The sequence below is a fragment of the Lissotriton helveticus genome, chromosome 5_1, assembly GCF_964261635.1.
Source record: "Lissotriton helveticus chromosome 5_1, aLisHel1.1, whole genome shotgun sequence".
NCBI lineage: Eukaryota > Metazoa > Chordata > Amphibia > Caudata > Salamandridae > Lissotriton > Lissotriton helveticus.
In genome coordinates, this window is record NC_136065.1 from 765,898,446 (window position 1) to 765,924,327 (window position 25,882).

Below are 25,882 nucleotides of genomic sequence, written 5' to 3' on the forward strand. Positions count from 1 at the left end.
TTTGCCATTACGTAGGCAATGACCTAAACTCACGTCAATCTGAATCCAGGTCTATATCTATTCTCATCAGATCATCAAGGTGTTGCTGTAACATCATCTTATTATCCTTCACTTCTCTCGGGACGGGTCTTCTCGCACAGATCGTAGCACAAAGACCACAAATGGCGGGACCACACTGGATGCATGAGCAACACAAGAAAAGGATCGCTAAAGCCATACCAAGAAACATCAGAATCTTCCATCCCCATTTGGACAGCAGTTCCCAAAACCATCCTATCAACGACCAGTTCCCTTCGTCTACATGTATAGACTCAGCAGACTTATGCAACTTCAAGATGGCTTGGTACACTGTCGGGCGTTATCTGGTATGAAAACGCAGCAACGAGATCCAATCAATTTACATACTCCACCTCTATCTGCAAGTATAATATCTAAAACAAAAGGGTTCTGTAATGTCATAAGGTGATCCGCTTGAAGCTCAGCTGTAATATTGCTAAGGGCACCAGCAGTCTCATTTATAGTGGCCTGGACCACTCTCGTAACCTGACGAATATTCCTACTATTAGCCATAGGACCCCAAAAGGGCAGGAAAGCCTTAAAGAAGTCTCCAACTTCATGTGCGACAATATCTTTCGCATCGATAACACCTCTACCATATCTTGTCTTATGGTAATTGAAAGCTGCTGTGTATGTAGGGGGAAGCAAAAATGCCACATAACATGTGCCTGAAAAATCAGATGGCAACCATGTATATGCTCTGTCGTAAAAAACAAAATACGTGCCTTTGGCTGGCACGAACGGTGGAGATTTCTGGGACGTATAGACATAGGTGTGAACACACACACTCTTACCAAGCTGAGCTCTCGGATTCTGACCATTACCTTGCAGACAAAAATGACCTCGGTGGGGTACAATCCAAATAGGAGGAGACCTTTTCTGTCTCTCCTTTTCTGTCAAACTAATGCTTTATCTCGTCTTGTTCCAACCAACATATGCTCGTACCTCATCTTTAGGGATAGCATTATACGCATCGATATCTCTGATCATATCGACTATTCCCCGTATCAAGGCATTGTTACTCACATTATCTTTGACGGAACGTACAGGAGATGCTTCATTCGCATAGATAAACATTGCTTGGAGTGCCCATACTGACCCATTAGGCGAAAAAGGCAAAACCAAATATGGCATTCCTTTATCTGTCGTATGCGGCATAAGACCACAAACCCAACAATTAGTGGAATTTATGACTAGCTGATGCTGGTGCAACATCTGAATGAACGAATTGTTCACAAATTCTGATCTTCGCGTCTGTTCATGTTCAGGCAACGTATGAAACTCATGTGGAGAAACAGTAGGAAAAGAAAGAGTAGGTTGGGACGTAGATGCAAGCGTCTGTTGTGTAACATAGAAAATACCACCCACACAAGCTAACGCAATATTCAAAAGCATTAGAAAACACAGTATTAAAAAACATTTGCTACAAATCAATATACATATTCTCACTTTAAAATCAATTTTCTCAACACTCTTATCACACTAAAAAAACTCCATCCTCTAACGTGCTGCTCACGGCTATTACCTTCTTCACTTAAGTGTGCGTCAAGATCGTACTAACGACCATGAACCACAGACCTTTCGTCAATACACGGCTCACCCCTTAAGGCTGTGCCGCGACCCTGCAGCGGAGTCCGGATGGTGCCTCGAAAAAGAAAAAAGTAAAAAAGTTTCTTGATCTGACAAGGTGTAATTCACTACATAAAAAAAATTCTGACTTTATTTGTCCATTTCATTCAGTCTTTCGTGGTCTTAAATTGTAGCGTTCTTTACCAGGCACAGTTTGCTCTTCAAAAAGGACCTCTGGATTCATAGTGTCGAGTTTCAGATGCGGCGGCGCAGCAGCTTGGAGAATATCATCATCCGCACGTTCTGTCCATGTCAAATGCGCATCACTAAAAGGTACGAATCTAGGACCTCTTTCACATTCGAAATCAGCTATTCCATCCCTCACCCACTTATCATACGGTAAGGGCAAAGGGACTCTTTTGCAATGGGTGGCATGCACCCAGTTCTTTTTACGAGCTGCTCTAACAGCAGTCCGAGTTACTAACAGAACTAAATGCGGACCAGTCCACTTTGGCTCCAAGTTCTTAGTTCGTTGGAAGTTTTTTGTCAAGATGAAATCGCCAGGTTGAATCGTGTGGCCTGGATCTGCAGTAGCTGTCGGCAAACTGTCATAAACCTGTTGGTGGAGAACACGCAATTTAGCAGTCAAGTCATGTAAGTAATCCACCAACATAGGGTACTCAATGTCACTATATTTCTTGGGACGAGGCACACCCCAAACATTCGCCGGACGACCAAAAACTATTTCGTATGGGCTAAGTCCCACACGAGAATGCACAGTCGTCCTTGTTGACAAAAGAGCCAACGGCAAGGCATCTGGCCATGTAAGACCAGTGCTCGCTTGAATCTTAGCTAGCTTCAGCTTCAACGTGCCATTATAGCATTCAACAAGTCCAGCAGACTGGGGGTGATTCGCAGCATGGAATTTCTGATTGATACCCAAACCAGCACACACTTTCTTCATGATTTGACCCACAAATTCACTCCCATTGTCAGACCATACAATTCTCGGCAAACCAAACCTAGTGAAATATTCTTTGAGCAAAACCTTGGCTGTAGACAAGGCAGTATTATCCTTTAGGGGGTAGGCCTCTATCGATCTGGAAAAGGCGCAAACAACCACAAGGACATACTTCAAGTTATTGCATCTCTCCATGTGAATGTAGTCTAGCTGTATCACTTCAAACGGATACGTTGGAGGAGCAAAATGACCTGTTGGAGTTGGAGTTCCCTTTCCAGGATTGTACTTCAAACAAATCATACAATGCTTCACCACATTCTCAGCACATTTCGGAATTCCAGCATTCTGCCATACTGGAGCCAACAACTTGCATATTCCCTTTGAACTAATGTGAGCCATTCCATGAGCCATAGTAACCACTGGGAGCACATACGCATCTGGCAACAACCATCGCTGGTGCTCCGACAACTCAACCCAACGACCTGTCGAATCCAACATACCCATACTTTCTCTCCACATACTCACTTCTTTCTCCGTCACTTCAGCCTGAATCATCTTCACACTTTCTATTGTGTCTTCACACATTCCACCTGCCATGACCCATCTTGCAGGGCCCGCAACATACATACGGCTCATCATGTCTTTCGCTGTCTCCTTCGCAACTTCATCCGCAAACGCATTTCCTCGACCTACATCATCCACAACTTTCTTATGCGCACTACACTTCACAATTGCAATCTGCTTTGGGAGAGTAAGTGATTCCAGAAGTTCATTCACTAACTGCCCATGCTGAATTCTCGTACCATGGAAAGTAAGAAATCCTCTTTCCCTACACAAGCGTCCGAAACTATGGGCAACACCAAACGCATACTGGCTATCTGTATAGACATTCACTCGCTTTCCTTCTGACAATATACACGCTCTAGTCAGTGCAATCAACTCTGCTGCTTGCGCAGAATTCTGTGCTATGCGTGCTGTTTCAACAACTGTATGCAAAGTTGTGACAGCATACGCCGCAGTCGTTTCACCATTCGGAAGCTTAAACCATGAACCATCTACCCATAGGGTACCATCAACATTCGTAAGAGGAGTATCCTTTAAATCAACTCTAGCCTTCATTTCCTCCTCTGTCCGGAGAAAGCAATCATGCTGTTCTTGAGCATCTGTCTCTACAGAAATCGGCAACAACGTAGGTGGATTCAACACATTACATCTTTTAATGTGCACATGGCTAGCCAAAAGCGTCAACTTATAACCTGACAAACGTGCACTAGTAAGGTGCTGTGTCTTGGTCCTGTTTAATAAGGTATCCACTGCATGTGGGACCATTATAATCAACGTATTATCCAATACCAAACCAGCAGACTGTCGGATAGAAACAGCCACTGCCGCTGTAGCTCTCAAACAACTCGGCAACGCTCTAGCTACCGGATCTAACGTCGCTGAAAAATACGCACATGGATGCTGGTTGTCTCCAAATCATTGTGTCAATACTGACAATGCACAACCTTCTCTCTCGTGTACATACAATGTGAAAGGCTTACTATAGTCCGGAGTACCCAACACCGGAGCCGAACACAATGCATCACGTAATTCAGGAAAACTTTTCTGACATTCGTCAGACCAAGGGAGAGGATGCGGAGTATCTTTAAGAGTCAATGCCAACAGAGGTTTCGCTAGTAGGGAAAAATTCGGAATCCATTGTCTACAATACAACGTAATACCTAAAAAGGCACGCACTTCTCTCTGTGTGGATGGCACACTCATTTGCGCAATCGCTTGAATTCGTTCTGGGGTCAATCGCCGTCCCTCCTTTGACAAGAGATGACCTAAGTAGGTTACTTCTTGGCAGCAATACTGTAACTTTGAAGGTGACCCTTTATGATGAAGGTCAGACAAATGTCGCAACAAAGAAAGAGTAGCTTCTTTACAAATCTCTTCATCATCAGCAGCAACAAGAAGATCGTCAACATACTGGATAAGAGTAGCACCAGAAGGCAACACAAAACCATCAAGCTGAGTTTTCAACGCCTGACTATAGATTGAGGGACTTTCACAATAACCTTGAGGAGCTCTCTTAAACCGGAAGCTTCGTCCTCCTAAAGAGAAGCCAAAAATATCTCTACTCTCCTCGGCAATCGGAATACTGAAGAAAGCATTCTTCAAGTCAATGACAGAAAACCAAGCAGCCGAAGCAGGAATCAGAGTCAACAAAGCAGTGATATCAGGAACAACAGGAAACTGTGGGACAACAATTTTGTTAACCTCTCGAAGGTCGATCACAAACCGGTACACAGGTGGCAGAGAAGCATCAGTACGCTTAAGGACAGGCAAAACAGGACTGTTACATGTTACCTCTCGTTTCTTTAACTACACCCTTCTCAACCAAATCATAGATGATCGCTAGAAGAGCTTTCTCGCCATCGCTCGATATTTTATATTGCGGAATACGAGGTAGCCTAGCATTCGACTTGAGGGTAACAACATACGGTGGAATCTGCAAAAGGCCAACATCATTTGGACCTGTAGCCCAAAGCGTATCAGGAAGCGAATGCAATTCCAGTGGAAGGCAATCTTTGGACAAATACATTGGAGAAATCACTCTCTTACCTAAGGTAAGGCGTACTCCCGAAGGAGAGCAATGTAAGGTCGCATACAATCTTTTCAGCAAGTCCAAACCCAACAGATTCTCACCACAACCAGTCGTTTGAATAAGTGGAGCTTCCAATTCACAAGGACCAATAGAAAGGGACAAAGGACTAGAAACCGGATTACAAACTGGGGTGCCTGAAAATCCTACTGAAACATTGGTCAAGCCAAAAGGTGCGCCAGGAAGTTTAGAGTGCATAATAGAACTCTTCATCGCACCAGTATCCAAAAGAAAAGGTTCTATCACACCTGATGTAATCACTTCAACATAAGGTCCACTCTGGTCTACTGGAACTGACACTACTCCCTCACTTTGTACTTGGCTGTCCTAGTTATCATTATAACCAGCACTCTCACCTTCAACACAGTGATCCTCAACATAGTACTGGGCAGACTGACCACTCAGAACATTCTGTCTGTCAAAATAATTCGCAGAATTCTGAGGGGGAAAGGAACGCTCATTTTGGGGAAACACACCACGTCCCCTACCCCTAGGAGCTTGTTGGAAACCACCACGACCTCTCTGACCAGATACACCATTCGCACGCTGTAGCAAAGCCGGGCAACTATGCTTGAAATGACCTTCCTCTCTACAGTAAGCACACTGATTAGGACCAGGAAAGAATCGCGGAGCATAAGGCTCAGGCTTCTGTAACAATCTCTGAAACTGTAGAGGTTGCTGAAACTGAGGCTGATTCGTACGAGGCGGATAAGCTTGCTGCAAAAGAACTTTCCTCTTTAGGTCTTTAGTTGTCTTCTCCACTTTATCCTTCTCATCTTTATTCCTATTCTCGTAATAATGTGCAGTAGCCAATATCTGGGCCGACGAAGAAACAGCCCATGAACTCTCAGAGTCCTTCAACTTATTAGAAAGTTCGGGAAGCAAATTAAAGACAAATTTGTCCACAAACAACCTTTGACCACCTTCCGTACTCATATCCTGACCACTATGATCGATAAACGTCTCCTCAAACCTAGTGAAGAAATCAGACACACTCTCGTCTCTCTTTTGTTTACATGCTGCTAACTTATCCCAATTCACTCGTAAAGGAGGCATCATCGTTTTCATTAAATTAATGATTCTACCTGGTAATTCTGCAACTAAAGGTTCAGGTTTAGCACTTCCTACCTGTAGACCATCTACAGCAACAATATTAGCCCACATATCTCCTAACTTGTGGGCATGATTCTCATGACGAATCTTCGCCCATAAAGGTTGAGGGACTACATTACCCATCAACATATCGATATCAGCTAAATTCATAATACACGCATCAATTGTCTGAGACAACTCTTTGTAATAACCAGCAGGATTCTTACGGGGGTCAGGTAAGGTCTGCTTAAGAGCCAAGACCTCTGCTCTCTTCCAAGGAACATGTACCCATACTCGCTGAAAATGAGCCTGTTCGGCTTGAATACCCTGATTAACATTAGCCTGAACTGCTTCTCTCCATACAGGAGGAACTTCTCTCATGGGGTACCGCTTCACTTTCCTCCTAACGGAGGAATCAGGTTCGTGCAATGTCTGAGGTGGAAGCCTAGATCTGAAAGCGAGTATCGTCTCTACGGCATCTGTAACATCCAATTCCACTATCGTCCCTTTAGCAAACTCTGACTGAACATCGAGCACATCCTGCGGAATCGGACCCAACTCATTATCTTCCCATTCCTGACGCAGGAAAGTACACATTACATCAAAAACATACCTTTGCTTCGGTGGTTCCCACTGAAAGAAAACATCCATAACCGCTGGCAAATCATACCTTGAAGCATTTAAAAGCCACCTACGAGCCAACAAATCCAACACTGTCCGTTCCTCGGAACTAGGAAGCTGACTACGACTCTGCTTACGTTCTGAAACAGGGGTCATATTCAATGACCCAAACAATGGAGACAACAGATTAACAACAGTCTCAGTCATTCGTTTTCGAGCAGAAGGCGAAGAAGTAGCCATAAGAACAGGAGAATAAGTATTTTGAGGCAAAAGAGGTGTAGGGACAAGAACAGTAGGAGTCGAAGATTCAGAAGTAGACGACAAAGGAGTTTGAGGCAAAGCTGGTAGCAAAGCTGGCAACCCTAGAGGGGGTTGCACAGTAGAAGAGAGAACCATCTGTGGAACAACGGGTGGCTGAACAACAGCATGAGGTTGAACAACAAAGGGTGGAAAAACCGGGGGTAATGGAGGCGGTGGTAATTTCAGTAAATGAGAGATCAAAGGATCTTTTTCAAGATCTTCAATCACTTTCGAAGGAGAAGACGGCAAGGCCGGATAACATTTATCTATGGCCATGCAACGTTGTCTATCTGAGACTTCACTCGCACGCTCTTCTCCATCTTCCTTAAACTGCCTAGCAGCTTGTAGTACTGACATATTCTTATCTTTCCTATCTCTTTTAGCTTGCTTAATTTCTCGCTGTTTGGCTTCCTTTCGCCAAAGGCGGAAAGAGTTAAACATTGCCGGCCGTTTTCTTAGAACCCAGCGGTGCCAGGGACACACCCGAAGTCTTCGGATTCACCTGTCTTGGAAAACAGAGACACGGAATACTTCTAGGTGGCGTCAGAGATCAAATTTATTAGCTGCAGCTAGTAACAGTAAACCAAGCGATACAACACGATGTACAACTCAGGAAACTGCTCAGTTTTCGTAGAGCAAGACATCACCTTTTATCTAGAATTTCAGTTCATTACGAATGCACACCCACTGCGGCAAATTCTGACGAATGAAATACATTTTACACACAATATTACATTCCAAGAAGCTCACTTTACATTATACCAACCCATAAGTTAATTATTAGGACTGTCCCAAATTCGATTACCACAAGCCGGACAAACCCATAATTGAAAGCACTACCCATGTAATGAAAAGACATAAGAAAAGGAGCAATTCAGATGTCGAGTAGGATAAGATATATGCAAGAAACTATAAGTTAACGATATCCTAAACATTGATTAGCAATTCCAGACAACGATCAGCTAGAGAAACTGGCTTAGTGGAAGGGTCAGTTTCAGGTGACGGGGTCAGCATCTTGCAGTTCACTCGCAAGTCGAAAAGGCCAAGTTAATACGTACATGAACAACGAAGCCCATGCAACTTTGTTTGTTCGATTACCTCCACGGGCCTACGTGAGGGCAACACAAAATGGCGTCTCGGACAACGCAAACAAAATGGAGTCCGGTCCCGAAAACCATGGAACCTCAAGTGATGTCAGCCGCTCTAAACCAATAGGGCCTCTTGTATCCGGAGCAGCCCCCTGGAGGCACCGCCACCCCTTCAGTGCCTTACTCACAATGAAACTATTAGTGGGGTCCCTGGTGTCCCTCATTTGCGCAAAGAAGAAACTGCTGCCACATGTTGCCTGGCTGTTGCCGCAGAGTGCCCTTCCTTATTCAAAAAGTCCAAATATCGGAGGAATGCCCCTGTCCCATGCCAGCTATCCTCTCAACCCTGCCCAAAAAAAGTGCAGTAAGACCAAAACGCCCCTTCATTGGCTTTCCTGGTCCTGGGAGCTAGGCTAGCTGCCATGAGGTTCTGCAGCTGGGGGCCCCAATCTGCCAGAGTACTTCTGGGAAGAGTGTTGATGTTGCCTCTGCAGAAGGTAGGTGTTCCCTGAAAACCTGCATCTTGAAGCGAGAGAGTGTGTCAGCAGCATTATTCAATACCCCCGGGACATGTTTAGCCCTAAACTGTATGTTGAGCTTCATACACAACAGCGCTATCTCTTTCAACAGGCGAAGGATCATTTTATACCGTGCAGCCTGCTGATTGATGAATTCAACCACCGTCATGTTGTCTGACCAGAAAATCACAGATTGATGATGCAGATGATGAGGCCACACAGTCAGTGCCACCCATATGGGAAAGAGTTCCAGAAAACCAATATTGGCTGTCACCCCATTCTCCAATGTTGTGCCACCCATTCGGTCCCAAGTATGGCACCAAATCCCAAACTGCCCTCAGCGTCAGTCCAAAAACCTAACTCCACGGAAGTAGTTGGAGGACCGGGCCACACTACCCTGCCGTTGAAACCCTCCAGAAATGCGATCCAAATCCGCATGTACTGGCGAACCTCAGACGTCAGTCTTGTGTGATGGTGTTTTTCTTTGAGGCCTGTCATGGCCTGGGAGATGGAGCGGGAGAATGGGCATGCCACAGGTATGACTCTCAATGCAAAATCCAGCTGACCCACCGTTTGTTGCAGCTGATGTAAGGTTACTTTGTCCTTTGTCAAGCATTGTTGCAGTGCTGCTCTACATTTTGAAACTTTCTCTTTAGGCAACCGGAAGCACCCTTGGACTGAGTCTAATTCAATGCCTAAAAATTCTATTGTGGTGGCTGGACCCACCGTCTTCCCCGGCGCCAGAGGAACCCCGAAGGTACGCATGAGCACGCAAAATTCCTGTAATGCCTAAGCACACTCCCAGGAGCCCGCCGATCCCAAGAAAAGAAAGTCATCCAGATAATGCATTACATATTGGTGCCCTGTCGCCCGTCTAAAAACCCATTCCAAAAATGAACTGAATTTGTCAAAGTAAGCGCAAAAAACTGAGCAACCCATGGGCATGCACTTATCCATGTAGAATCTGTCACGGAATTTAAAACCCGGAACGTGGTGATCCAGAGGATGTGCAGGCAGCAGCCGAAAGGCAGACTCAATATCAGATTTTGCGAGCAAAACCCTAGGGCCCAAAACACTTAGCATATCCACCGCCTGGTCAAAGGAGGCGTATTTCACGCTACAGGTTTCCTCATTGATGGCGTCATTTAATGACTTGCCTCTAGGAGCTGACATATTGTGACTCAGCCTGAACTCCCCATCCTCCATCTTTGGGACCACACCAAGGGGCGAGCAAACAAAATTGTGCACAGGGATGTGGTCAAATGGACCAGCTGTTCTGCCCAAGCGTAATTCTTTTTAAATTTTTGTAGCTGCAACCCTCGGATTGGTCCTTACAGAAAGTTGATTCCTACACTCAGGTATCCCTATGTAATTCAATGCAGGAATCCTGAAGCCATACAAAAACCCTTCTTGTAGAATCGTAGCTGTGGCATGTTCCGGGTACATGTTTAACCAAGGGGTCATTGCCATAACATCGATGGGTGAGTGTGTTACCAGTTGTGTCCCCTCCTCAATCCTGTTTCTTCTTTCCTTTATAACCTCCTTTCTTGAGACATTTTGATTCTGGGTGAGAAGGGTTGTTGCAGATGGAATATGCGTGTCTGAACTGCCTTGGGCCCTCCTGCATGTCCGTCTATTAAAATCCCAACATGTCCCTTTCCACCCCCGCCTGTCCCTGCACTAGGGGCCGTGCCCGTGGTGTGGGGCGGCCGAAAGGGCTGCGACGTTTGAGATGTGTGACCATTGCTCACACGTTGGACTGTGTTACCCGGCTGCCCTGGCCCAAACTGATTCAACCATGATAGCGTGTCGACTCTGTCCCAGGAAAGTGATGGGTCAACTACTTTGGCCCTCCTGAAATTCATGTCATAATCCTTCCACTCTACACCCCCATATTTATCATGAGACATAGTAATCCTGCTCTGGTAATAAGTCATTTCTGCTTGTAAATTAGGTGAACGCTCAGCTATTATAGCCATGAATACAGCGAAGGCCCTAATCCAGTTGCTCAAACTCTCCTCTACCCTGAATTTCAACAGTTCAGCGCGCCATTCACTAGAAAGCATCTAATCATTTCGTTACCTTGAATATTCCATTTCCCTATCATCAACCAGCAGGGAGAAAATATTAGTGTAAGCACCAGACCATACCAATTTCTTCACTTCACGTGTTACATGTCTAGCTAAATGCTCCCTTCCTGTGGGTAGCACACCAGCGCCCAGCAAAGGCAATGTCACTTCCTTACCTGTTACCACCACTCCAGCTGGCTCCGTCAGTTTGTCTTTTCCATTGCTGGCCGCTGGCTACTCTTTGATGTCTCCTGCTACTGGCACCACCCGTTTAGGTTGTGAGAGAGATGGAGTACCCGGCCCTTCACCTGGCGTCCCCCTTGGGGTTGCAATAATCTTTGCCACCACCTTCCTTGCCTCTGCCAACGGGTCCTCCCCCACTTCTTTTTCCCCTACTGACATTGGCAACATACCCCCTTCCCAGCTACGGGAGTACTGCCGCTATCTGTGCCACCAGCTCCTAGCGGCTGACATGGCATGGGGGCTATGTCTTGGTTCTTCCCCTTCCTGGGCCTAGCCCGCCTGGGGAGCGGGTCCAATTCACCCCTGGGCTTTGGGGGCACTATGGTTTGCTTCGGCCTGCCCACCGGCTCACCCTGCCCTTCCACTCTTTGCCTCAGCTCTGCAAGGCTCTGCCCCATTTTATCCACCTTTCCCCATCTCCTATCCATCGACTGCATCCTACGCATCATTGACTCCAACATATGGTCCATGCGGGAACGCTTCGCCCCACGCTTACTAGCCATAGCTTCTGGGCCAACAATTGCGTGGTAACTTACACACTGGTAGGTACTAACACCGCAAACACAATGTTATCTATACTTAAGTGATCTCTCCCGCTGAGAGTCTCCCTGCACAGTTTGCCTGACTTGGAACTTTTCCAAGTCCTTACCTGAGCACAGTTGGAGGTATACAAACCGGCCGTGAGCACCACGCAACTGGAGCCGTCCACGCCAGCTAACCTGGGTGTTGGGCCCCAGCCCGGCGGCCCACAGAAGCAGTGAAGTGCAGTCCTGTCTGTGCCCTCTTCCGAGTGGTGTCCTGTGGCCCTCTCCACTGTGCGGCGTCGGCTGAGGAGACCTGTGAGTATTGTAACCTCGGCTCTGCTCTGCTCACACATTGCGGAGCACTTGTGGGACTGAATTCTGGCAGATACACCTACCTGGGAGCACTGGTGACCACGCTGATAGTCTCCCCCGCCGCCGCCTACACCATCACGCGGCAGCTGTGCGGGGAGTCTACAGCTCCCAGGAACCTCGGTGGTCACACCCACCTACACTGACTATCCCGCCCGGAGGCGCACAAAAGGCAGAAGCTCCTGCAGCTGAGCGGGGGACTCTGCTCACACATCGCGGAGCACTTGTGGGGCTGAATTCTGACAGATACACCTACCTGGGAGCACTGGTGACCACGCTGATAGTCTCCCCTGCAGCAGCCTACACCATCATGCGGCCGCTGTGCGGGGAGACTACAGCTCCCAGGAACCTCGGCGGTCACGCCCACCTACACTGACTATCCCGCCCGGAGGCGCACAAAAGGGAGAAGCCTCTCCTTCCTCGCGGGACGCGCGCGGGCGGCGCCGGGCTGAGCCGGGGCAGAGGGCGGGCCGTCTGTGGCCGTCCGGGGTAGGTGAGGGTCGGGTCGGGCCACCCCCCTGACGTGCACGGAACAACATGGGTAAGAGAAAACTGCAAACTTCTATTAATGGAGGGGGAGTCAAAGCGAAAGTCCCTCGTAACTCTGCCAGCATAATTTCATATTTAACTTCCGCTGTCAGAAAATTAACTAATGAAATTGCAAACACTGAACGAGAACTGGGTTTGGAAGGCAATGTCTCACAAACACAGGGGTTGCCCGTCAATGTCAGTTCTCTTAGCAGGCATATCCCCTTGGAACCGAGGATTATAATCGAACCACCCGAAAGCATCATACCATCGGACTCTACCACCCCAATCGGCCCAGAGGAGGTCAACCTTGTTAACACCCCGACCACTTTGGGGCCATCAGGGGAGGGCGAAACATAGCAAAGAAACTCGGGAAGAGGCAGTAAAATTAAGTCTAAGCTGACAAATGATACCTTACCGAATAGAGGAACAATTTTACCCAGTCACCTAGAAGGCTCCTTAAGGGACTTGGTGGAGAACATTTTTACAAAGAAATTGGAAGCTACATTGATACAGATATCTAAAGACATTATCGACACTTTGAATGATTGTGTAGTAGGGATTTAAAATAAATGTGAGCGTTTGAACGCCTTTTTGTTAGCAAATGAACAACCCCCTTCCCAGCCAATAGATACCTCTCTAACAAATCCCCAAGCCCAAAAAGTTCGGGTTCCAGGAGGGAGGGGAGTGAGCGCAATACCATCCTTCACTAACCCTCAAAGTCCTGAAACGCTCCCTAACAATACAGTATCACCCCGGGATGGCAATGGCCTCAAGGGTCCGTTGATGGGCTTATGCCCTAAAAGCTCCACCTCTCCCAAGAGTATTTTGAAAATTAGGAGGGATTCCGGGAAGGATAACATTTTGGTACCCCATCCTACTATTAATCTTCCCCCCGAAGCTACCCCCTTTGTTGCTATACTAGTCAATGTCCCCCCACTGAAAGCCGGAGAGGTAGAGTCCTCGGATACACTGTTAACAAACCTAAAGAACTGGTGTAATGAAAATTGTTCCGGGGAAAAAAACATCTCTTCTAGTATAAACATGGGTAGACGTGTAGGGTGGTTGGGTCATACAAAAAACCATCTGAAGGGAGATTGCCTCATTGTGAATTTTAACAAACCCAACGAGGCGACACGTCTTCTCTGGGATGCTTCAAAATTAGATCCTGAGGATGGAGGTATTAGAGCTATGCCACTGGGTTTTTTCTATCCACGGGCTAGGCTGAGTAACTCGGGAGAGAAGAGATACCCGGCTCGGAACTCTTGTGACCCAAGTAGGCCTACTGAAAGAAGCCCTGTCTATCAACCTAGTTGGATAACACAAAAATCGGGGTTGTTACCTAAGCCTCACAACTCATTCAGCAAGGAGCCCAGGGAGGGCCTGGTACTATCTAATCGGTTTTCCCCTTTGTCCAAGGTGGGGGAGATTGATTGACTGGTTGGCCCAGCTAGTTCGACCCAAAATACACAACATAATATTGCAAACAAAATAGAGGGGACGGGGGAGACGGTAAAAATGTTAAGTTGGAATGTTGCAGGACTACGCACAAAAAGGGACGATAATGTCTGGTTACATTTTGTGAATTAGTATGATGTAGTTGCGTTACAGGAGACCTGGGATAGGGAGTGTAATTTCTGAGTAAATGGGTACACTTCGTACTTTACAGCTGCCCACAGCTCGACGGCTGGGAGAGACAGAGGGGGACTTATGTTTTTGATTTCAATCAATATAGCAGGCATAGCTAAGTTGCTCGACTCCCTTTCCCCTAATTACCTAATAGTGGAAGTAAGTCTGACAAATAACACCAAAGTATTATTGATTAATTTTTATAACTCAAGGCAAGGAGAGTCCCCAAATGAGCATCTCCACTCATTGGCCAACTTTTTAATATTATATAAGGAAAATCAAACCACTTTTGTTCATTATATCTCGATGGATGATTTTAACGTTCATGTATGCAATCTAAACTGCCAGTATAGAGATAGCGATGGTCCCGACTACTCAACCCCCCAACATTTTGAACATAACACTAAGGGGGAAGCTCTGGAAGATCTACTTTCAAATACTAATCTATTTGAGGTAGGGTTTTTGATAGGAGTGAACGTGTTGTAACATACAGAGCCAGGGACAGCGAATCAATTATAGATTACATGTTTATATCTCCTGGACTCTTAAGTTTTGTAATTTTTTTATAATGCCATACATTCAACTTTTAGTGACTATAATCCAGTAGTGATAGAACTCGATAATAAAATCTCTTTTCTTAATAAAACGGCCACCTCAGAAATCTTAATTGAGGTTAAAGCTAAAGATCAAGGGAGGAGGCAAAAATGGAACAAAGTCACTCCCGAAGATTTTTTTAATACGATTAGTATGAAGGTCGGGGCTGAATTAAATACATGTGCTGATCCACTTAAGTATGGAGGGGATGTAATCGCCTCTTATGAAGCGATTTGTCTCCAGGTGGCAAATGAACTCACAGTAAAGACCCAACATAAAGCACATCCAGAAAAGAGCTGTTTGATCACAATTGCACTAGAGCTCACAACCAGCTCATGAAGGCCCTTAAAAAGAAACCTAGGGATAAACATCAAGTATCTCTGATCAGGAAAGAGTATAAATCCATTGTGCAGGCACGCAAAAATGAAATTAAAAAAGAGGCTTGGGTAGCATTAATTGACAAGGCCACAATGAAGGATAGCTCTAAGTTTTGGGCAATTGTCAACAATCCGCTGTTCACTGGCACCGAGAACGCATTGCTAGAAGTTAACATTGCAGAGAAGGACTGGCTAAGTCACTTCGAAAAGATCTATGGGAGCAACTTAGAGCTAGAAATATTTGAGCCCCCTATCACCGAGTCTCCATTGCTACCTTTGAGATTCACTGTAGAGGAAGTGGGGAAAGCGATAGAGGGTACGGCTGGACATAAAGTCCCCGGCCCTGATGGTGTGCTCTCTGATATGTATAAGGCCAACCCCAAATACTGGGCCATAATTTTAGCCAATGTTTTTAATTCATCTGTTTCATCTACTGCAAATGAGTTTCCGGCATCATGGTCACGTTCCATTATTATCCCCGTGTTTAAAAAGGGCCAAAGGGGGGATCCCAGGTGCTACAGGCCAATATCTTTATTAGATTCTTCGAATAAAATACTAGGGAAAGTAATTTTAGCAAATAACAGCCTCTGAGAAAGACATCCTATCAAACGCGCAATACGGCTTTAGAGCTGGCAGAGGCACGGAGGACCAATGTCTTAATTTACATTTAATAATAAATAAATATACGGTCACTGTTAAGGGCTCAATTTTCTTGGGCTTTATGGATCTGTCCACAGCCTTTGATCTAGTTAATAGGTCGAGGCTGTGGACTATGCTTCTGGATCTAGGCCTTGATCGGGCATTGGTGTATTTTCTGGCCGAGTTACATAGGGATCTGACTGCATCTATAAGGATGACACAGTAGGGGAAATGTACGGCAGGGTTTAAATCAGGAAGGGGGGTGCGCCACGGGTGCATATTGGCCCCAATGTTATTTACTTTATACATCAACTCCCTGGAAGATAATTTTGCAATGTCGACAGCAGACATTCCGCGTATGGGAGGAACGCCCATCCCAGTACTCCTATAGGCGGATGATGCCATTTTATTAGCACGGACCCCATTAGGGTTACAAAGACTACTTAATTCCAATGGTGATTTTATGAAATCATTGGACTTAGTGATTAACAATGCGAAATCGCACGTTATGTCACTGGGCTCAAGAAAGAACAGTATTAAAACACTTTACTGTAATGATTCTGCAATCTCCAGAGTGAAAGTCTTTACGTACCTGGGGGTCGTGTTTGACGACAAAGGATCTTGGGTCCCTCAACTTTCCACTAAAGTTACAGCTGTGAGAAGATCGTCCGCTGCAATACTAGGCTTCGCTAAGAGGCTGGGGGGTAAACCGTGTGAAGCGATTTTATCCATATACAAAGCAAAAACTATCGCAATTGCAAGGTATGGGGCTGCAATATGGGGCTATAAACAACCTGATTCCATCCAGAGAGAGGAAAATAAATTCCTCCGTGCACTTTTAGCTCTTCCCCAATCAACGGCCACCTTTGCGGTCCATCTTGAGTTGGGTAAGGGCTATATTTCAGACATAATAAATATGGCCCCTATCCTATTATGGATTAGAACTTGGTTGAACCCCAATCTTACCCTGAACCATAAGATCTTTAGGGACTGTATGAAATTAGAGAAAGCTAAGGAAATCCAATGGTTGTCCTTTATTAAAATAACATCTAGGATCCTGGGGCGTCCAGAGATTTATACAAACCCAGAGGGTTTGATAAAAGCTGACCTAAACTGGTTTAAAACTAATTTCATAAAGATTAGAGAGCTGGAGCGGGAAGCGGTAGAATTAAGAAAACCGATGGTAAGGGCCCATTACCTGCTTATTTTGTCTCTATCCATTCAACCATATCTTACTATTGTAACGATTTCCTTTCACCGATGGCTTCTAACGAAATTCCGATTTAATCAGATTTATTTGTTATTAAGTGACCTTAAGGGGTGGAGTAGGCCGGAGGATGCTGCACATTGTAAGTGTGATGACCACTCACTCCAAGACACGATGTATTTCATGTTTTTTTGCCCCTTTTATATTGGGGGTAGGCTAAAGTTTATTTTTCCATTGTTAAAAGACAAGGGATTTTTGCAGGTTAAACCAGCACTACTCTATTTACAATTAATGGAATTCCCGGTAGTCATGTTTGGTGTTGCAAGCTTCCTTCTTGGATCTATTCGAAGTAGGAAGACTAGATTGGAAGTCCAAATGGCGCCGGATCACCTAACATATTGAATTGCATTGAAAGGGGTTAAACTGATTTAATTGTAAAATGGTTTATTTTTATTTGCCGCAAATCTATGAAATTCTGGTATTACCTTTGTATGCATAGTATACAGACAAACTGATTTTTCTGTGTAATTGTTTTTAAACTGTTTTTTTTAATGAGAGTTTATCAAACCCTGACACTATTTTGTATTATGTACAGTATACTTTTATGATTTTTATTAATTGAATAAAGTGGTTTTTGTTTTGATTGATTTGATTTGTAACCTCGGCTCTGAAAACGTGACAAGTGGATATTATCGGTTATTAATCAATACAAATCCAGTAGTCTCTAAAAAAACGTAATACTGTTTCAATGCCCCACACTACCAGAAATTGTGCAGTCGAGTACCCTGCATTTGTGACCCCGCAGATGACACAATCCTTATATTGCTTTTCCTGATACTCCAGCAGTTGACTGTGCCCTTCAAACCCTTTATGGCTGCAGTAAAAATTTTTGTTAGAGCTGGGAAAATTGTTAAATTTCCTTCTTTACTGGATTACTATCTCCCTGCAGTACGCTGATGCTCTGACCCACTGAGACTACTCGGGCCCAGGCTACCTCGCAACCGATTCGTGGTGTACAGATTCAAATGGGGCGCCCGAGCACACACAGTCCGTAAACAATTTCGGCCCGCCCCCTCGCTGTACCTTTGTCGCGCACGTGTGCGCTTTAAATCCCCCAAGCCTCTAAAATGGGCACCCGAGATAACACACTGTAAACTTCCAGCCCCCCACCGTGGTGCCTCTCAGGTGCGCACGCCAAACCGCCCTGAAATAGCAAGTAGCGTGGACGGGACCGGCTCCTCGAAGGGGGTTCTCCTGCTCTCGCCGCCGCTCGCTGTAAATCCCGCTGTAACCGCCGGCTGACGCTCAGACCGCAGAGCGCTCCTCTACTGCTCTGCCCTTGCACCTGCAGAGAGGGGAAACAAAGAAAAGAGATGCTCTCCGGTCCAGTGAACGAGATCCAGGTGCTTTCTTGAAAATCAAAACCTTCGACGAAGCCGGCAAGGAAGAAATACCAGCGTCCTGGAATCCCTCGCTTTCCGCTGACCACGTAAAACCTGCAAAGCTGTAAGAAAAAGAGGAAGATAATTACAGCCTCCTAGAGGCTGGGGGGGAAACCGTGGAGCGCGGGGTCAAATAGGCAGACTCCCGTGCTCCCCGGCCTTTTAAACCCCCTACTGGTCAGGCCGGTTCTAACCGGCCTGACCTCTGCTCCCTAGTGACCCGGAAGCAATTCAATCGCCTCTGGGTCACTTGGGAGCCCTGTGACCAATCCATGATGAGGCGCGCCCACCCGCCACGTCATAGTGACGCGGCAGGGGGGCGCCCCACCACGGAGAGCAGGTGCCTTTCTCTTCCAGCCGCAACGTGACTGGGAGGGGCCTTGGCCTTTGCTATGCCCCTATATATATGTCAGACACCTTCAGACTGTCTGGTGGGGTGGTCTGTCCCAGTATTTACATAAATAATTTAAATAGCACTATTTTATTTCTTTTATAGCGCTACTTCGTGACGTCATGTGCTGTGATGGCACGCGTCATGATGTCACTTGCATAGTGTCTAGCTTGGTCAGTCCCCCCACTTATTTGTATAGGACTTGTGCCCTGGAAAAGTGAGACCTATTGCATTGCAAATGCGTTAGGGGGAGGGGCGTGTGCTGCCTTTTTTACTGCCGCAAATAGCAGGCAGGACAAAGCTCTTTGAGAAAATAGTGCTGGGTGGCTGAAATTAAAGCCTACCGAGCAGCAACACAGGTAACAGGGGGATGTCCTCATGGGAGGTTACAAATGAACTCAGGTTGGACCCGGCTTTTACGGGTCGGCATGCATTTACTTCCAGTTGGGGTCATACTGGTTGGTGCATGATTTAATTTTAAAACTTCTAGAGTAAATAATGTGCACGAGTCAAAGAGTTTCTAATTTGGTTAGGATTGTGGCAAGGAAGAAGGATGAGGTAGATAATGGTGCACTACACTGATACGAGGTGGCATCCTGCAAAATTATTCAGTGAAGCCAGAGAGCATGCCTTCTGGCCCTTGCAGTAGAAGGAAGATGGCTGAGTAGAGCGGTCGCAGAGAAGTCCTGTACAACTTGTCAACGTGTCCTGGTTTCCAGAATTTTCCATAATTCTTCAGGGGATATGTGGTGACAGAAATTACATCTACTGCTCATTGTGCGACTTCTCCACAATGAGAAGATTGCAGCTTTGTCCAATGTATTTTAAAGCAAATGTCCAGTCAAAAAATGTCTTTTTTTGTATGTTTCCGAGTTTTGCACAATTTATTTCCGATACTTCCAGCAGATCAATAAAGGACTCACGTTGCACCTGATAATAATATTTTTTCATAGATGTATCTTTTTACATATGACAAAAAATATCAAAACAGTTGTTGGGCATCATATAGAAATCGTGGTCTCTCACATATGTCAAAGTTCAAATCTCACTCTATCGGCATAAAATATCAGGCAACTAACAAATACACAACAATTTAACACATCAGATCAGCTTCCAAGATAAGAGATAAGCTTTGATTGCTGTCCTTAAAAAACAATAGAGGAACTTTCTTTAGTTGCATTTAATAAGGTATATTAAGAAAACAATCAAAGCATTTTTTTACCTGGACTATTGCACCAGCATGGAGCAATAAATATCTTGGGGCAGATTTATGAAGGCCTAGCGCCATGGTGCGTCACTTTTTCCCATGTTAAAAATGGCGCACCGGCGGCGCAAGGCCTTCATAAATCTGCCCCCTTCTGTCTGACTCGGCTATATCAAGGGCCAGATTTACTAAAGGACTGCATTTCTCCTGAGTCACGCAAGGTTATGCAAGGGCAATGCAATGCTTAAGTGAGATTTGCCAAGTCACACCACCTTGCGTGACCCTGTGTGGCTTTGTAAATCCAGAGTAACGCAAGGCAGCACGGGTCACTGCCTTGTGTTACTCTGTGCTGGGAAGGCGTTACTTGGATGGGGAGTGGGTGTTTCCATGCATCCACCCATGCTTTTTGCCACTTTCCAAGATTTTCTAAGAGTGGGAAACATGGGAATGCCCCAAAATTATACGCGTTCCCGATAGAGGTGCATTAAGGAGAAAATCTTTACTTCACATCATTGTTTCCTCTTTCTAAGTGTGCTGCATTCTGCAGAACACTTAGAAAGAGGTAAACACCTCTAAGAATTGTTTTTGTGCAGGTATCCCTTTCTGCACTATGGCTCAAGGGTGACTGCATTGGTGCTAGGCTGCACATAGTGCACCAGCGCAGCGAAAGAGCAGGGATACACCAAATCTTAATAGATATGGCACATTCCTGAACTCTCCATTTGGTGTTACAGCAAACACATGATGGACGGAATACTGACATTCTCCCCCAATCAAAAGATCTGGGTTAAATCCATAAGGCTCTGCTGCATTCTCTATCTCTCTTTCTTTATCTCTTTCTCTTGCTTAGCTCTCCTCTCTCCATTTCATTCCATGTTTCTCATTTCTTGAGTCACTGTAGGGATGATTATTAATAAAGGCATGCAACCTATTACCATGCATCTACTTAGAAGCATGTTCAATAATGTGACCAAAAAATATGTGTAGAAAAATTCCTCACACAAACAGGTCTAATAAATCGCATCTTACCTTTTACTGTGGCTGTTCTTTTGCAGTTGTATAGAATAGCAAGTTCTCCAAATGCCGTCCCAGGATGCATCTGTCCCAGGAGTCTGCTGTTTTGGAGCACATTGAGCAAGCCCTCTGTGGATACAAGAACACTTACATGAGTCAGCAGACTAAGGGCCTCGAAGCCGTCAACTTAATCTTACATTCAAAGTTATGGCATGTTGCTATCCCTCTTTAACCATTGGGCTGTTAAAATGTACTCTCATTCGGATTCTTCCCACCACTGTCCACAATATAAGAATAGCAATACATATATCCTCATGGCAAGTGAAAGAAGACTGATCAAAGAACATCATAGTAGGAGAAAGAGGACTGTTCAAACTTCTGCAGCAGCTATCTTGGCATGATCATACAATTAACAGCTTTCTCAATCTATTCTACTAAATGAGACCTAGTAATCCCCACTGAACAATGGATGGCCTATTGCTATTTGTTTGATTTTATTTTACCTTTACTATACTGTGGATCCCTTAAGTTGGGGCAAGTCATCACATCACTAAAGCACTTTCTTTAGGTAGGCCTAGCTTATAGGTCAGACCTTTTATGGGATCTTCTACCTACATACTTCAGTACTCTTAACAGACCTTTTGGGCGAGCGTTTCCCCACTCTCCCCAACATTGCTGGGCCCGACCTGACCCCCACGGGTGACAACTCCTACACCGTTGTCTATCCCCCTAATCTCTCGAAAACCACAGCTAAATCCTTCAAACACTACATCCTGAAAAGTCATCCCAAGACCCTAGTCTCCAACCTGGGATCCAGCGCGGACAGGGGCACAGTCATCAATGACCTCATTTTCTACTCAAGGATAACGTCCCAAAAGTGCAAAACCTTCTCAAACCTCCTTAAGGTACACAAAACTAGTAACATTCCATACGGCAATAAACTCAAGATCGCACCATCCTCAAACCTGCGTGCTGACCTCACCATCACTTTATACAAAAACGGCATCATCCTGATCCAATCTCCACAAAAGACCTCAATAAATTTGCGGACCTCTACACTCTCCTTAAAAAATATGCGCATGTCCCTCCTCCGTACATGCTCCCCCTGCACCTTCCCTCACCCAATCCGCCAAGGGAGCCTAGCCTTTCACCAACCACCCATGATAGGGCTCCCGACACAGGTCGACCGAGCCCCTCTTACAAGCCTCCAGCGCATGTCAACCGCAGCGTGCCCATACCACTGACCTCCAGCCTGTGAGCTCTTCCCTCTCCTATGGCCACTGAAACTCCCACTAGGGCTCTCATTTCTAGCTGACCTAGCCCATCTACCATGCCACCAGCACATGCCATCAGAATCGCTCCCATACCATCGGCCCCCTGCCCGCAAGAGCATCCCTCTTATAGGGATAATAAAATACCCTTGTGGAACTCGGCACCATGCTAAAACATGACTGTTGTACCGGAAAGCGAAGGGATATTGACTGTCCTCATGCAATGCAATGGAAAAGACAACTTGACACAAACCGATAACAGAAAACCATTCAGCCTCATATTGGATCTGGAATACATTCACTACTGGTTTCTGTACCACAGGGCAACATGGGACAACAATCTGATTAATTTTACACAAATCCTGAACAATGCGGTATTCACTGTCGGGTTTCTGCAGGACCATGATGGGAGAGTTACATGGACCCCCCCAATTATTTATTTCAGGGTTCCTTGCTCAGTCATCAAATCAATCAGAGGAGTAATCCCGGAAATCGTTTCTGAACTCAGATTGTATTGCGGGATTCGTGGAAATTCAGCATTAGACTTCACAGTAATTGTTACTGGAGCCAGACCTCTGGAAATATGGAGTCTCCCAATTCCAAATGCAGCTCATCTCTAGTTAACATGGGAAACAATCCTGCTCGTTCTGACTTCTGTTTAGCCAATTTAAAGACAACATCCTCATCATTTGTGTGAAACTCATTTCCCTTTGGAGTACAATGGATTGAGCAATTGAGTTTGCACAACAGGTCTCGTCCCAATAAGTTACTGGAGTTGAATCACACACAACAAATTTGTCCAAATTCTTAAAGAAACCTATTTTCACAGGCACAGGTGTAGTCACTGGGTTGGACATTTGTTCGTTTGCGACTCCTACAACTTAGATTCTTTCTCCCTAGAGAGGTAGGTTTGGAACTTCCGCTGATCTTACACTGGAATGAATAGCACAGTATCAACAAGAAATGAGATAGGGGTACTATTCACCTTGCCGTCCACATAGGGACACATCTGGTCTAACTCTAGGGATGTGCCAAGCACACATTCTTTCGCCCCTTTCAGCCACAGTCATTTTGACAGATCTGAGTCTTCGTCATCTAATTGGATCACAGAATATTGTTGAGACAAATTATGATGTGAATGGGATTCCATTTCTGTATGAAATCTTATATTCAAATTGTATTTCTGAACCTGACCATTCATTTGAGGAATCGGGCCTGAGAAACGTTTTGAGTTTGATTTGTTTGTCTGTCAACCTGCTGAGTCGTACCAAGCCATCTCCCTGTGATTGTGCATTGCCAATATTCTGAATCTGTTCCCTATTATCTTGGTTAATTCGGTTAAATTTAAATTTGTGCTTTCAATGTCCCAACTTGCCACAAATGTGATTTGTCCTCTTCTACATATCAATTGAAACACCTCTCCCTCTACCTTGGAGCTGCATACTGCTTTTGTCCTCCACTTACCCCTCACATCCTCGGGGATGCTGATAACCTCCCTGCACAATAAACATGGGATAAACTCCTGTTCCATCCTGATCTTTCTGAATCGCTTTCATTTAAGCAATCACAGATATTCTTTGTGTTTCTTGTGTTTCGAGTCAAGTTCATCTCCACAATATTTTGCATCATGGAGTATTTCATATATGGGCTTACTTTGCTAACAAATCGAATGCTTCTCATTTATGCTGCTGATCTCAGGGCCCAATCCATCCGCAACCGATAAACAAAATGTCCCATATCCTTTTCAGACACATTTTCCATCCCACTGTACTGCATGAATGTTCATAATGTTCATACTCTTCATATATGTACTAATGTGAATGACTGAAAACAATAATAATATTTTATGTTTCAAAATGATTTTATACGTTGGTACAATGAAAATGCAGTAATATGTCATAGTTACTTGTGCTACATACAATGAAACTAACATGCTTTATGAGTCCCAAATACGTTGGAGAAAGTATATAAAATCCCCAAAGCATATGAATGAAATGGTGAACAACGTTTACAACGAAACTTTTACAACGCACTACCATTACAACGCAGGCATTACCACGCATACCATTACAACGCATTGCGCTGGGGAGCGCTCTAGGATAGGGAATAAGTTTAATTTTCTATCCAACACTTTCCCTAGTGTCCACGGGGACTGGAGTTGGAATAGAAAATTATACTTACCACTATCCAGCACCTCTAAGCGCTATGCGTTGTTAAGGTTTGCGATGTAAAAACCGCGTTGTAAAGGTATGCGTGGTAAAAGTATGCGTTGTAACGTCATACATCCGAATGAAATGTATATTTCCATTATTTTATATTCTGTATTTAATTAACCAAATTAAATTTAGGATGAATAACAAAATCTCTATAACACGTGAGCCATCACATTCACATTTCTATTACACATTAAAGAATACACCAGTGGAATTTAGTAAAACGATTCATATAATTGGACAATGAAGAATATTGAATTGTTTTTAATAAATATGTAACCTGCAAGCACTGTTCATCATGTTTGTAGGCATTGTCAAATTTAACAACAACAGAAAGAACCATGGCACAGGGAGCTAAAATAAGTCTGTGAAAATCAAAATGTGTTTGGTCAAGTGAGGAGGTTAGAACCAAGTTCTTCTGGTTCTTGTCTCACATAGTGTCAAATGTTGGCTTTCCTATTTCTTTGCTGACTTCCCTCTTCTTATTTTCCATTCTTTCCTCTCATCCCTAGTGACTCTTTCCTCTCCAGCCCAGTCGTTTCCATACAGTTGATCCTGTTAGCAGTACAGGTTTTTTTGTGTGATGTAGGGTTTTTTCAAAATTATTTGTTGGTCTTCATCCTTTTGTGTGCAACCTTCTACAATCTGTTTCAGAGTTGTTGATCCTTTGTTCCTGTTGTGTGCAGTAGATGTGCACAGTGTCCCTAAAGAGTGGCCCTATAAATGATATGAGATAAAGTACCCCGCCATACATTATAAGGATATTGCAAGTCACCGAGGAGTTCCATAACCATATTGGGGAATAAGGCCGAAGGCGGAGTTATTTTATAAGGTGATAAAACTCTGAGGTGACTTGCAATATCATTATCATGTAGGCCAAATGGTACTTTATCCAATGCAATTCATTGTCATGCCATAATTTTTTACATAAATCATTTCAAAACCTTGGTGAATTGCTCTTTCATATGAAAGAGCGAGCATGTTTGTAAACATGAAGAAATACAAATAAAACCTCTAGTGCAAAATTCAACACATCAAACACCTGTTAAATATTTGTTGCAAACAGATATTAGAAACAGTTCAATACAAGCAGTAGCTCGGAGTGTGTAGAAACATGCAGCGTGATTCTAGCTTTTCCTTATCCAAGGAGTGCAAAAAATAAACATATTCTCTCTGCTTATCATTGTGTGCTGCTGAAATACAGCAGAAAAAAGCAATATTTTTGTTTTAAACAGCTGCTTCAATTATAGTCTGTGACCTGACCTGGCTTTCACATTGGCTGGTGGCTCTGGCAGCAGGCATTGTGATGTTA

The 25,882-nt window shown here is 44.7% G+C and overlaps 1 protein-coding gene across 2 annotated transcripts in view; it reads right to left on the reverse strand.

Annotated features, from left to right (window-relative positions):
• The window catches only part of LOC144753369 (cGMP-dependent protein kinase 2-like), a 1,794,633-nt gene that overhangs the window by 1,281,330 nt on the left and 487,421 nt on the right, over positions 1-25,882 (reverse strand). For both annotated transcript variants that reach the window (XM_078641085.1, XM_078641086.1), the window contains exon 3: positions 21,102-21,215. In XM_078641085.1, the coding sequence (XP_078497211.1) occupies positions 21,102-21,215 (114 nt within the window). The remainder of the gene's footprint in view (positions 1-21,101; positions 21,216-25,882) is intronic.